General features: G+C 46.3%; 1 protein-coding gene across 4 annotated transcripts in view; it reads right to left on the reverse strand.

The window, feature by feature from the left end:
* Window positions 1-8,329, reverse strand: part of MVB12B (multivesicular body subunit 12B) — a 206,706-nt gene extending 198,377 nt beyond the window's left edge. For 2 of the 4 annotated variants that reach the window (XM_067743302.1, XM_067743303.1), the window contains exon 1: window positions 7,751-7,909. In XM_067743302.1, coding sequence (XP_067599403.1) covers window positions 7,751-7,831 — 81 coding nt within the window. In that variant the 5' untranslated portion in view covers window positions 7,832-7,909. Of the gene's footprint in view, window positions 1-7,750 lie in introns of all 4 variants that reach the window. The other 2 variants (XM_067743301.1, XM_067743299.1) reach the window with 2 other exon arrangements.
* Window positions 8,330-15,041: the final 6,712 nt, after the last annotated feature.

A 15,041-nucleotide genomic window follows, 5' to 3' on the forward strand; every position in this document is an offset into this window, starting at 1 on the left:
GGTGGCAACAGGCCACAGGCTGCTGGGAAGGCTGCTAAGATACTGGGGAACTAAAGCAAATATTTTCCTAAGCTCCCCTAGATCACAAAGAACTTTCCAGCTAGGGAACTAACAATGGCAAGCACTTCCTTTTTCTCCAGTGAAGGTCTGTTACTTCTAATAGGAGAATCTGGTGTACAAATGCATCCATTCCATCAGACCTATGTTTAGACTGATGTTAACCATTGGATTACCAAACCCATTTTCCATAAACCACGTGAGGCGGGCCTGCGGTTTGGGCTGCTGCAGCCCGTGCAGCGCAGTGCTAGATCCTGGAGTTCTCTCGCCCCAGATAAATCAGGATCAAGTTCTACAGCGCTGCCGTGGCCAAAGGCCTGCCCCTGCGGGCCCGAATGTGGCAAACCAGGGAGCCTGGTGCGCTCCAGGCGGGGGCGTTCTCCAGTACACTGTGAGCCCCACCGCAACCTGCAACTCGCTCACAATCACTGCAAATGGAGGTCGTCCCCACCCACTCCCATCAGGTCTAGTGTCATACTGTCGCCTGGAGAGAAGGAAGGACACTGACAGAAGGCAGATGCCCTACAAATGAACCCACCCCAGGAGGTCCCGAGAGCAACGTTCTCTTGATATTCGGTGACATAAAATGGTCACAGCCTTGGCTTGATGGCCACAGTGTCCAGAGCAAAAATGTCACCTCAATGCTGGGCAAATGGGCTCCCAGGCCAGAATCATGAGAACACCTGGCTTCAGGTCAGCAGACACCTCCCATCACGACCACCCACTCTGTGACTTGCACATGGGTCTTCAGAGTTTCTCTGGTCATACAATCATTCTGTGTGCTGATGACTTCCAAATTACCTCCACGGCCCGGACTTTTCTCCTGAGACTCAGACGAGTGTGTCTAGTACCCTGCTGGCTATTGTCACCCAAGTGTCCCATTAATACCTCAAACCTGGCTGACCTTGCCATCCTCCCACCTGAAGCATCTCCCACGTTCCTGGTACCTAACAGGACCTGGTGCGTAACAGTCAGCCCACAAATGTTTACAGAGAGCCCTTGTGCTGAGCGTGACACAATGGTGAAGATGGAAACCCCAACATTCTGGATGAGGAGTTCTCAAACTCTAGCATGCATGAGTCACCTAAAGAATTCCCTAAAACAGAGTCTTAAACCCACTCCCAGAGATACTGATTCAACTGGTCTAGGGTGGGGCCTGAGAAGCTGCATTTCTTTTCTTTTTTATAAATTTATTTTATTTAATTCATGTTTATTTTTGGCTGTGTTGGGTCTTCGTTGCTGTGCACGGGCTTTCTATAGTTGCAGTGAGCAGGGGATACTCTTTGTTGCAGTGCGCGGTCTTTTCATCGTGGTGGCTTCTCTTGTTCCGGACCACAGGCTCTAGGCGCATGGGCTTCAGTAGTTGTGGCACACAGGCTTAGTTGCTCCACGGCATGTAGGATCTTCCTGGACCAGGGATCGAACCCGTGTCCCCTGCATTGGCAGGGAGATTCTTAGCCACTGCACCACCAGGGAAGTCCCAGAAGCTACATTTCTAACAAGATCCAGGTGATGCTGAAACAGCAGGTCCATAGTCCAAACTTTGACTACAAGGCAGTAGGTACTCATTAGATGTTTGATGAAGAAGGAAGGGAGGGAGGGAGGAAGGAACCTGAAGGTCATCATCCATGGGGAACAGCCTCAGAGTAAGTCCCCCAGTCTTTCCCTCCCCAACACAGGTTGCCCAAGAGCACCCAGTTCCTCCCCTATGGCACCCATCCCACCATTCAAAATCTGGGTCACATCTCCCATTCACCCCAAACCTTCCCCACTGCCCAGCCAGACAGGTGCTGTCACTAAGAATCCTGATGTTGTCCAAGGACATGGCCTTAGCACATACATGTGCACACATGCACGCACGCACATACACACTTACACACAGTCTTGCCTCTCAGAAGGCTATAATACTTTCCCTAGCAGAACATCAGTTATGCAAAGGTATATGTCCACCACAGTGCCTAGCCCACAATGAGAACTCAATAAATGGATTACGGATAGATAGATGGTTGGATGGATGGATGGACGGGAGGATGGATGAATGAAGTTCCTGTCCTCCTCTCAAAATCGCCAATGTTTCATCGGATTAAGGGGGGCATATAAAGCACCAGAGGCAATGGTGAGAGTGCCACGCTGGGGTCACTGATGCTCCACGCAGGACAAACACCACGATCCCAGGGCTGGGCCATCTGCCGAGGAAGGGAGGTGGGACTGTGGCACTCCAGGGGGTTCCAGAAGTGGGTGTGACTCAGCTGGAGCAGGCTGGATGAGAGCCTGGCAGGAGGCTGCACGAAGACTCCCCTAAGGAGTTTGTAAAAACTACAGCTGCCTGTTCCAACCCCCAGGTTCTGATCTAATTGATCTGGGCTGGGTCAGAGACTGGAGAATGCAGAGCCCAGGTGCAGTGCCACTGTGCTGGGTGACACAGCGACGAATAAGTCATGGGTACTGCCTGCAGGGCTCACGGGCTGGAGGAAATGTCCCGAAAGAAAGGGACCGCAAATGAGGCGATGCTCCCTTTTGCTGGGCAGTCAGGGAGCTGGCCTTCCTGAAAGATGGCGGGTGCAGAGTACTGCAAGGAGTGCAGGCAAAAGACACGGCACCAACGGTGGCGTGAATAGTCCCAGACTGTCTGGGGAACTGTAAGTAGCAGATGGGCTCTGAAACAAGCTTATGAAACGCTTAAACAAACAAATAAACAAAACCGGTAAATACCTGTCTGCACTTCTCTGCTATTTCTGAGGTCTAAGTAATGATGTGGATCCTCAGGAAGGAGCGCCCCAGTGGTCAGAAGGAAGAGATTCCCAAGTCTTGCGTTCCTATTTCCTCTCCTGTAAATGAATGCTTCTCAAGCCAAGGCCACTTCCTGCAGACCCTATAGGGCCTCTTCATGCTATTAGCTCAGGGAAGGATTGGGAGGTAAAGCAGAGGAATGGAAAGGGTGCAGACTTGGGACTCAGAGGGACCAGGGCTTGAGTCGCAGCTCTGACACAGCTGTGTGACCCCAAGCAATTCAACTGAATTGGGCCTAAGTTTCCACGCCCCTCAAATTGGAATAATGGATGATAATATTTTCTTTACAAGGTTTTAATGTATATAAGGAACTTGCAGAACTTCCATCAAAAGATACAATCAACAGAGTGAAAAGACATCCAAAAGAATGGGAGAAAATATTTGCAAATCATATACCTGATAAGAGGTTAAAATCCAAATCTATTAAGAACTCCTACAACTTAGCAATAACAAAAAGCAAATAACTCGATGAAAAAATGGGGAAAGGACTTGAAAAAGGACATTTCTCCAAAGCTGATATACAAGTGGCCAACAAGCATCTGAAAAGATGTTCAACATCATTCCTCATTAGGGAAATGCAAACCAAAGCCACAGTGAGATATCATCTCATACCCATTAGGACGGCTGCTACCAAAACCCAGAAAATTAGTGTTGGTGAGGATGTGGAAAAATCGGAAACCTGGTGCACTGTTGGCGGTAATGGAAATGCAGCAGCTACGGAAAACACTGTGGTGATTCCTCAAAATATGAAAAATAGAATTACTATATGACCTGGCAATTCCACTTCTGGATATATACCCAAAAGAACTGAATACAGGGTCTCAAAGAGATATTTGTACATACATGCTCACAGCAGCATTATTTGCCATAGCCAAAAGGTGGAAGCAACCCAAGTCTCCACAGACAGGTAAATGCATAAGCAAAATGTGGTCATACATACAAGGTAGTATTATTCAGTCTTAAAAAAGGAAGGGAATTCTGACACTTGTTGCAGTGTGGGTGAACCTTGAAGACATTATGCTAAGTGACATAAGGCAGTCACAGAGAGACAAATACTCACAAATATGATTCCATTTATATGAGGTACTTGGAGTAGTCAAATTCCTAGAAAGTAGAATGGTAGTTGCCAGAGGCTGGGGAGGGGGAAACAGGAGTTTTATGAGTACAGTTGACCTTTGAACAATGAAGGGGTTAGGAGTGCCAAAACTTCCAGCAGTCGAAAATCCGAATATACCTTAGAGTTGGCCCTCCAAATTCGGAGTTCCTCTGTATCTGTGGTCCTGCATGGGGATTCAACCGACCGCGGATGGTGTAGTACTGCAGTAGTTACTATGGAAACAATTCCACGTATAAGTGGACCTGCGCAGTTCATACCCATGTTGTTCAAGAGTCAACTGTATAGAGTTTTAGTTTTGCAAGATGAAAACGTTCTGGAGATTCGCTGCACAACAGAATGAATGTACTTAATGCCACTGATGTATATACATTTAAAAACAATTAGGATGGTAAATTTTATTTTGTGTGTTTCACAATATTTTTAAAAAGCATCTATAATTGGGGTTCTCAAATTTCAGTAAGCATCAGTTCAACCCAAGATTCTTGTTAAACATGCAGATTCTGGGGCCCCTTCCCCAGATATTCTGATTCAAGATCTGGGTTTGAGGCCCTGGGTTCTGCATTTTAATATACATCCTAAGGGTTATTTCTTAGTTCATTAAGAATTCATCTATTTCTCTCTCCTAAAGGATATTTTTTTGAACATTTTGCTGTGCTGATCAGTATCTGTTTGAAAAAAAAAAAAAGTGTGTGTGTGTGTGTGTGTGTAGAACAATCCCGTGTTGATCCTAGCCACAGGCCCAGCAAGACGGCCCTCCAGTCTTCAGGGGAGTATGGGATGCTGCAAAGCTCTAGTATGTGACCCCTGGGCTCTAGGCCCACGGGCCTCTCACATTTCAGCCTAGACAAGCTCTGCATCCCGCCAGAAGTGTGTCAAGTAAACCAACGCTTGCCCACAGGATATCCCCAACAAGAAGGCAACGTCAAGCACACCCTGCCTCCCACGCAGCTGGAGAGAAGAGATGTGAGGTTGGCAACCCCGCTGCAAACAGTGCCGACAATTCAGGGAAACCACAATTCCCAAGGGCGGCCCAGCGAGCACAAAGCCAAGGAGAGCCAGTGGGGCCAGTGCAACGCTGATCAGGGAGGGCCTCAGAGAGAGCGAGAACAGCCTGGGGAGAGGCAGCTCATTCAAAGAACCCAGGCCTCCCCTCCCACAAGCCAACGCGCAACCGAGACCGCTCACTCAACCACAGCCAACTAAATACAGTGTTCTCAGCCCACCACATCCAACCATGTAGTCATTTGTTATTTTCACCATCATAATAGCACCTTTGACATTTCCCACTCTTGACTCCAACACCATCATGACTTTCCAGTGTGGCAAGGATGTCGCTCTTTGAGCACGAAGCATGGAGCAGTTCCAACCTGCTAAGGCAGCGGGGCCGGGGACACTTGGATTCTGATGCTTCCTCAAGCAAATCTGCTGTGAAACTGATAGAGATGAACCTTCAGCGCCCACTCCCCCCTTCCAAGGCCCTGAGAGGGGATCACAATGTGTTCACACGGTTGTACGGTTTTGTAAAGCACCAAGATATCCTGGTACACAAACAAGACATTCTTGCATTGTTTTTCTTATAGTCCTCCCCCACCACAACAAACTGTCAAAACAGCAGACCCACAAAACCGGGCTCTGACGTTAGATCCCACTTACATTTAGTGAGGACCCACCAACGCCCTCCACAGTGTCACACACATTCATACACATTAGCCCATTCAGCCTTACGGGGTAGCTTTTATTCCTAGGCCCCTTTAACAAATGAGGAAATGGGGATTCAGAAAGGTCCCATGAGGTTCCATGACTTGCCTAGGGTCTCCTGGGTTCCAGGAGGTAAACTGACATTCTAAGCCCAGTGTTCTTTCTACTCTACCATCCCTTCCTAGTGGCCCTAAATAATAACCACAAACAGAAAGGCACTCTAAAAAAACCTGAAGCTACTCTTCTCATTAACCAGTTAACAAACCCTTAATAATAACCACTAATTTTTAATTTTTTTAATTTTATTTTTTTAACCACGCCATGCAGCACGCAGGATCTTAGTTCCCCAACCAGGGATCAAACCTGTGCCCCCTGCAGTGGAAGCACAGAGTCTTAACCAGTGGACCGTCAGGGAAGTCCCAATAACCACTAATTTCTATTAACTACTTGCCCTGTGGCATGAATGGAGCTGAGCACTTCTAATATTTCATTTACTTCTTACTATAATTCTATGAGATAGATATTGTCATTAGCCTCACTCTACAGATGAGGAAACTGAGGCTCAGAAAAGTTCACTAATTTCCCTAAGAACACACAGTAAGTAGAAAAGCCAAGGCTTAAGCTGAGGCCTAATTATAAAGTCCTTGCATTTAATCATGGTGCACTGTTCCAGCTAAAAGTGGGGAAAAGCCCACCAGCGGGAAGGAGGCAGGGCAGGGAAATGCCTTCAGCATAAGTCAGGAGTGCGGCCTAAATGCTAAAAGGAAGGAATAAAAAACGTGGATTAAAGAAGATGATCCTAAGCTCAAATGAACCAGTAATTGCTGTGTCAACTGCTGCACATGGGTCTTGGTGCCCAGGTCCCAGAAGAGGCCCCATTTAAATATTCTATGCATGGCACAATATCTTGAAATACCTGGTTCAATTTTCCACAAGCAAGAAAGGTGTCACCTGTCTCCTGTACTAATCTTCTGAGTACACTGAGTTGTTGAGTTAGTCTAGGCTTCCACACAGCTTATCTCCTAACTTTTCTAAGGCTTTTCTGGTGCAGCTGATAAGATTTTCTTGCCCTGTTAAAATGAGATGAGATCCAGCCAGCTGTCCAGAAATGTACAATGAGATTATACTGAGAAGGAATCATGGAGACAAAGGCCCCTAAAGAGACTCTGGCCTGCTGTCTGCTTTGTGGCAGAAAACTGAGCGGGGGGCTGGTTCGTGGGTGGGGGCGGGGAGCAGAGAAGGAGCAACAGCCATTTGCCTTTGGCCCTCCTGTGGCCTTCCCCTGTGCCTTGCTGAAGAGGCTGCAGAGGGGCAGGGAATACAAGAGTCATTTTTAATGGCCGGAAAGGCTGATGATTCAGGAAGAGTTGTGTGTTGGTAACAAAGAGGACGAAGATGCTCAAGGGTCTGCCTTCTTCACCCGGCCCCTGCCCCTGAGCCTCACTTGCGCTGGAGTCCCCCGTGGGGTTACCATCAACAGGCGCACCACCCTTCGAGCCTGGGTACTCTGGGTCTTAGGTGCCCCAGCCGGCACCTCACCTTGCACACAGGTGCCCTGGAGTTTGGGTGTCCTCTCTGCTCTGCCCAGGTCACAGATGAGGCCGCACCCTAGATCATGCCCGAGGCTCAGGTGCAGTCAGCTCGGCACCCACGTGACTACAGAGAGTGGCCCCCGGGTCCGGCCAGTGAAACCACTGTCCGGGTCTGTGCAGGTGACCGCCGTGCCCCGGCACAGGTGGGCCGCTTCACCTCTCACTTGGGCGGACGTGGCTCTCGGGAGCCCTCACCAGCCCCGGCCCAGGTTACGCTGCTCGCACCCTGGTCCCCGAGCTCCCTCCGGCTCCGCCAAGACGCAAGGCCAAGCCGGGGACGGGAAGCCGCGGCGCGCGCAGGGCCGAGCAGAGGCCGCCGGGCCTGTCCCCGCGGCCGGCCGGGCACACAGCCCGCAGGCCTCGGTGCGGCCCGGCTCCGCCCGTCCACCCGCCCCTCGGCCCGGGGCCTGCGCCGGCCCGCCCGCCCGCCCGCGGGGGCAGCAAGGGCGGCTCGGCCGAGCCTCCGCGGCGCCCTGCCCGCCCTGCCTCACTTAACTGTTCCCCGCTGGGGCGGCGGTGGCGGCGGCTGCGGCGGCGGCGGGTCCCGGCTCCGTCTCACGCAGAAGCAGCTTCTCATCGCCCGGGCGGCGCGGAAGGGGCCGGGCCCGGGGCCCAGGCGGCGGGGCCGGCGCCGCAGGTCGAGCGCAAGCCTCACCGGGGAGCGGCAGCGGCAGGGGCGGGGCGCGGCCTGGCGGCGGCGGCGGCAGCAACAACAGCGGCGGCTCCTTCCGCGGGCCGCGGCGGCGGGCCGGGGCCTCCCGGCTCTGGCGCTGGCTCCGTGGGAGGCGCCGGGCGCCCGAGGCTGGCTCGGGCGGGAGGAGGGAGCGGGAGCCCTCGCGTCCGGAGCCCGCGCCGCCGCCTGGCCGGCACCCCGCCTCCCCGCGGCCCGGCCCGTTAGCCCCGGGCAGGGCCCCGGCGCCGCCGACCTGGCTTCTCCGAGTACGCAGGCGGCCCCCACCCCAGCCCAGACCCACGGGAGCCCCGGGCCTGTCGGAGCCTGGGCCCCCAATTGCCCCCCTCCCCCAAGTTGGCCTCTTCCAGGGACCCGCAGCCTCCTCATCTCTCCTAGGCCTCATTGTACCCTAGACTAATCCTTCAGCACAGCCTTAGATCCCTAGAAGCCCCCAGGCCACACACACACCACCCGCCCCCCGTCACTTGTAGGGACACCCAGCCCTACTGAACCCCAAGCCAATCCTTCAGTTCATTACAGTTCAGGAGACCCACTGGTCCAGCTGACCCCACATAAGCTTTGCTTGGCCCTAGTCCCCACTGCTAATACCAGGCCTTTCAAACTGACCCCGATCTCCTAGCAATTCTCTGCCTTCCCCTTATGCTGGGCAAATGATCTACCCACAGAGGTCTATAGCAAGAACTATTGAGGGCTGGCCTCCAGGAAGCATGTAGAAGTTTAAGCACACCTATCGCCCTACAGTACTTTAGAAAAGGTACAAGCCAGAGGATAAAATGGAACTGGATGAGGAAGGGGGTCCAGAGCTTGGCCCTCAGCGAGAGTGGCTACTATGAAAGGTGGGAGTCAACTCTGCACCCTTAACCAAAATTGCTGTACACAGCCCCAGCAAGGCACCCCGGAGCAGTAGCCAGCATGCTATTTGTTAGAGCTGAGGACCCTGCAGGACTGATCAGCCTCACTTCGCTAATGCCTCAAGTGTAATTTTCACACATTCTAGGCTTTTCTAAAATAGCTGTCTGATCCTAAAGGAAAGGGTGCCAGGAAGAATTGGCTGGTGGGAAAAAATGTCCTGTGGGGAAGCCTTGTTAGTGTGTGCATTCCTGAGCATCTGTATCACTCAGAAATGCCACTACTTCAGATGGTTTTACAGGCAAGTTCTATCAAACCATTAAGGGACAGATAATCCTTATGTTATTTAAACTGTTACACAGAAAAAAAAAGTTTTCCATTTCACTTCCGAAGTTTAGCATAACTCTGATAACAAAACTGACAGAGATAACACCAAAATGGAGAATTACAGATCAGTTATAGAACACTAGTCTCCAGAGAATTTAATGTGTTTTTTGAAAAAGAGGTTCTGCAGTCAAATAACTTGAGAAAGTGCTAGTGCTGGATGCCATTTCTAGTCTATATCTTTTGGAAAATCACAATAAGTATTATTAAGGTCTCTGTGAAGTCCAAGACTAAAGAAACCTGATTAACCTGGCATTTCCCAAACTCATATGAGCCAGGACCACCTGTTCAAAGTTCACCAATTAATCTCTAACATGTGAATCATTACTCTTATAGACCAATCTGCTTAACTATATAGTAGTTGCAAAATTTTAGCAATTTGAATCCAACTTGCTGTAAAACAAGTCAAAATCCACCATAATCAAGCAAGATTTATTCCAAAAGTACAAGGATGATTCAACATTAGGGAGTATGTAAATTCATTTCATTATTAAAGAAAAGTAAATCACAGGATATTATCAACAGGAGAAATACTTTTAAAATATTTGATAAATTCAACACCAATACCTTACAATTTTCTTAAAAAACTCTTAATGAACTAGGAAGAAAACTTAAGTTTCTTAACATGACAAAGTTTATTTATCAGAAGCCATCCACAAACATATTTAATGGTAAGACACTACGGGTATTCTCATTTAAGTCAGAAACAAAACAAGAATGCCCATTAAAATTGGTACAAACTAAAGCCAATGCAATAAGATAAGAAAAATAAATAAGAAATACAAATAATGGAAAGGAAGAGACAAAATTGTCATTTGTTCATGACGTAAATGCATGCCTAAAAATAAAAATTTAAGGGAATCAACTAAAAAGCTTAGAGACTTTGGTAAAGTGGCTAGTTATAAGATAAAAATGAAAATCAATGGCTTTCCTAAATGTTAAGGGAAAAGACTTCTTTTCCATATAGAGGGACTTCCATTAGAAAAAGACTCGTGACCTTTCTCTACCCTAGAGGACAATGAATGGTTTATCTCACTAGTGAGTGTGGGAGAAGGAACTAGACAAGAACAGGTGCTCTGAGTTCTCTTTTTTGGCTTTTGCTTACTGCAGAGAGCAAATATTTTCATGTGCTCTCCACCAGGTGGTAAGTGGACCTGTTTCTGGGGTAAAGATACTATTGTCCAGCACTACCTGCTTTTATGGAGGTAAATCTATCCAGTTCAGGGAGAAATACAGCAAGCCTACTTGCTTACAGATTAAAAGCTACATTTTTCCAGTCAACTTTATCAGTAATGTAGTATTTTTATCTCCTATGTCTCTTTTCTGTACCCATGCCTCAGTTTCTTCCAAATTCAGAAGAGGAAGAGAAGTTATTATTTAGAAGATTCCCTAATTACAACACTAAATATCTGTGATTTCCATTTAGAAAGTATGACTTTTTAAAAAGATTATATTCCATTAGCAATGAATACTTAAAATACCTAGGCATAAACTTAACAAGAAATGTCAAGGCCCATAGGAAAAAAACTATAAAACCTTACTGAAGGACATAAAAAATAAGTCCTTAGTAAAGGAAAAACATAACAAATCCCTGGGCAGGAAGTCTCAATATTGCAAAGATGTCATATCTCCCCAACTCAACTTATAAATTTAGTGGAATCCAAATCAAAGAGCCAATATAATTTGGCAGTGGGGTGCAATGGAACATGACAAAATTATTTTGAAACTTATCCCAATAAATAAATACGGGAAAATATCCAAGAAATTTTTTAAACTGAATAATAATATTAAATTATTATTATTATAAGAACATTATTAACAATAATGAATATACACTATAAAGTAACTTTTATATTATAGTGTAATATCTATTAGAGCAGTAATAATATTGTTCTAACATATTAATATATAATGTAAAACTTCAGTAAATAAAATTGTGGGCCACTAGTATAAGTTCCCTGTTTATAAATGCTTTGCTTCTATCCACTGACCTATTTGAATATTTCTAATATCCCACTCCAAACCATATTATCTCGCTTAGACCACTTCAATAAATTCCTTACTGATCTGGCTTTGCCTCCATCCAAACAATGGAAGATAGCAACAAGAATGGTCACTAAATAATAATAATAATAAAATGTAGCAAGTCACTCCCTTGCTTAAAGCTCTCCAGTGACTGTCCATAGGATAAATAAAATTCAAATGCTCCAACATGACCTACAAGATCTTGTCTTGTCTAGACCTTGCCTGCCCCTCCATCCACTTCTCAGCTGTTTCAGCCACACACTTGTTTCCTTTTAGATCCTTCAACATCAAAGCTCTTTCTTCCTTGGGGGATTTCACCCAGAGCACTCCTCTTCTCCATCTTTACAGGACCTGGGCTCTTCTCATCCTTAAACTCTGACCTTAAGTGTCACCTCCTTGGAGGCCTTCATGGTCATCTATTTAAGTATGTCCCCAGTGTTTACGTACCGTATCAGTTCATTTCCTGCTCATCACTCATCACAATTTGTACCTGTGTACTATTTGTTTACCTGTTCAACTGTCAGTCTCCCCACGAGACTAAAAGCTCCACCAAGGTATCTGTTCATCAAGCATAACTGTGCCACACATACTAGGCCCTCAAGAAACATTTGTTTAATAGATAGATGTGTCAACATTTAATATGTGCATATCCTTCGTCCATGTCTAATAATTATCAGGTAAGTGCACACAGATGTATGTTCAAGGATAATTATTTCAGCATTGCTTATAATGAGAAAATGCTGAATACATCCTAAATGTCTAGCAATACAAGATTAACTTGTTAAAAAAAAAAAGTTGTACTGACACAGAAATACACCATGGTATTTTGTTAAGTAAAAAAAGCAGTTTATAGAACAGAATGCATTTATTCTATGAGCCCATTAATTTTATATGTATTTGTGATTATTTATATGTATTAACATATGCATACAATACTTGGAAAAATGTATACCAAACATTAACAGTGGCTATATTTGGGGAAAGGGTAGAGACTTTTAGTGTATCTACAGACTTCATTGTCTTATGACGGGGTTACACCCTGATAATTCCGTCATAAGTTGAAAATATCATTAAGTCAAAAATGCATTTAATACACCACCGAACATCAAAGCTTAGCCCAGCCTACCTTAAAGTGCTCAGAACACTTCCATTAGCCTACAATTGGGCAAAATCATCTAGCACAAAGCCCATTTTATAATAAAGCATTGAACAGCTCATGTAATTTATTGAATGCTGTACTGAAAGTGAAAAACAGAATGGTTGTCTGGTTACAGTACGGTTGTAAGTATATTGGTAGTTTACCCTCGTAATCCTGTGGCTGACTAGGAGTGGCAGCTCCCTGCAACTGCCCAGCATCACAAGGGAGTATCCTACCGCACATCACTAGCCTCAGAAAAGAGCAAAATTCAAAATTCGAAGTAAGGTTTCTACTGAACGCGCATCGCTTTTGCATCATTGTAAAGTCAAAAATCGTTAAGTGGAACCATCATAAGTCAGGGACCGTCTGTATATCTATATTATAGCATATTTAGGAATATGGATGCAAATAACAGAACACCCAACCAACAGTAGCTTGAACAATAGGCATGTATTTGGCCAGGAGTCATCTACTTCCAGTCTTCTTGTTACAGGAAAATGAAGACATTAAGAATACATGTCCTTGCATCCTTTGTTGACCTCCTCAGGTGGTTGTCTCTTACACTCATGTTTGTTGCCTCACGGGCACAGGATGGCTCCTCCTGCTTCAGGTGTCATGGCCTCTTCTTTCATGGCAGGATGGGGGCTGGGGTGGGGAGCAAAATCTTTCCCAGAAACTGATCCCATGGCCAGAGATGGGTCACCTGGCCACACCTAACTGTGAAGGAGGCTAGGAAATTGGCTTTGGCAGTCATGGCCTGAGGCTGCCCATATCGCCAGGGCAATAAAAATCACTGTTCCCTTGGAAAACAGTATGGAGGTTCCTCAGAAAATGGAAAATAGAATTACAAGCAATCCTACTTCTGGATATATATCCAAAAGATACGAAAACAGGGTCTCAAAGAGGTATCTGCACTCTTATGTTCATTGCAGCATTGTTCACCAGAGCCAAGACATGGGAAAAACCTAAGTGTCTGTGATGGACGAATGGATAAAGGAAGTGTGAGACAAATATAGTTATAGATATGTAAAATGGAACATTATTCAGCCATAAAAAAAAGGAAATGCTACCACTTGTGACAACATGGATGAAACTTGAGGATATCACACTCAGTGAAGTAAGTCAGGGAGAGAAAGACAAATACTGTCTGAGCTCACCTATAGGTGGAATCTGAAAAGACTGAACTCAGGGGACTTCCCTCGTGGTCCAGCAGTAAGGACTCCACGTTCCCAATGCAGGGGGCCCAGGTTCGATCTCCAGTCACGGAACTAGATCCCGCATGCTGCAACTAAGACCTGGCGCAGCCAAATACATAAATATATATTAAAAAATAAAAAAAGACCGAACTCATAGACACAGAGAGTGAATTGGTGGTTGCCAGGGGCAGGGTGGGAGGATGGGTGAAGGGGGTCAAAGGGTTCAAACTTCCAGTTATGAGACCAATAAGTTCTAGGGATCTAATATACAGCATGGTGACTACAGTTAACCATACTGTGTTATACACTAAGAGAGCAGACCTTGCAAGTTCTCATCACAAACACACAAAATAACTGTGTAAGGTGATGGACGTGCTACTATGGTAATCGTGGTAATCACTGCACAATAGATACATCTATTGGATCATCATGTTTTACACCTTAAACACACACAGCGTTATATGTCAATTATATCTCAATAAAGCTGTGAAAAAAATAAAATAAAAATAATCACTGTTTCCTTATTAGGGAGGAAGGCCATTAAGATTTTTTAAAATTTTAATAATGAACGTATATAACCTTTATAGTCAGGGGAAAGAAAAGGTCAGTGTATTTCAGACATGATGAGATCCCAAAGGGTGGTCAATACCACAAAGAGGACTTGTTCTGAGAGAGGTGGGCAGAGTACGGGGAACAGCATGGAGCTCTCTGCTCGCCAGTCCAAGCCCACGCAGGTCAGGAAGCAAGTCCAGCAGCATCCTGAACCTGAGATCGCCACTGATCACTTCTATCCTTTTTGGCTCTCCTTAAGGGCTCTCTCAATAAATACATCATTGCCCCTAAGGCTGTTCTCTGGTATTGATCTGTAGGAACTAGATAGCAACAGACTGACTCTGCCTTGAGAGAGGGAGGGTAAACTCTCATCAGTTACCAGTCTTGCTGTCTAAACAGAACTTTACCCTGATCTGCACAGCTTTTAATCTGATCTGTGCTCTCAGATTGAACCCAGATGCTTGTGGGAGCAGAAGGCAGGCAGGTGGGACGAACACATTTGTGGGACAGGTGTATAAATGTGGCTGGCGCTCTTTCACAAGAGTTTGACTGGAAGGATGTGAAAAATAAACATGGCATAACCACAAATGGTGGTGTTGAAACTAAGAAACCATAACCACGTGCAGAACTGCTTTTATTACACAGAGGCACCACGTCATGACAGATCCAAAGTGTGATTCCTTCAATACCCTCCCTAACCAAGAGGAGCTTGACCCGGGGAGCCGGCACAGAGAAGGCAATCGAGAAAAGCCGCTTCCTTTTCTTTCGATTGTAACCTTCATGAGGGCAGGCACCAGCGGAGTCTTGTCTCTCTTTTCACCACTCCAGGGCACAGTAGATACTCAACAAATATTTTTTGAATGAATAATGGCAGCTCTCAGTAGCAGTTAGAAATCATGCTGATTTCCACTCACAGGGCATTTCCTCTGTGCCAGACACTGGGCTAGAT

This window comes from Pseudorca crassidens, chromosome 7 (genome assembly GCF_039906515.1).
Source record: "Pseudorca crassidens isolate mPseCra1 chromosome 7, mPseCra1.hap1, whole genome shotgun sequence".
Lineage (NCBI taxonomy): Eukaryota > Metazoa > Chordata > Mammalia > Artiodactyla > Delphinidae > Pseudorca > Pseudorca crassidens.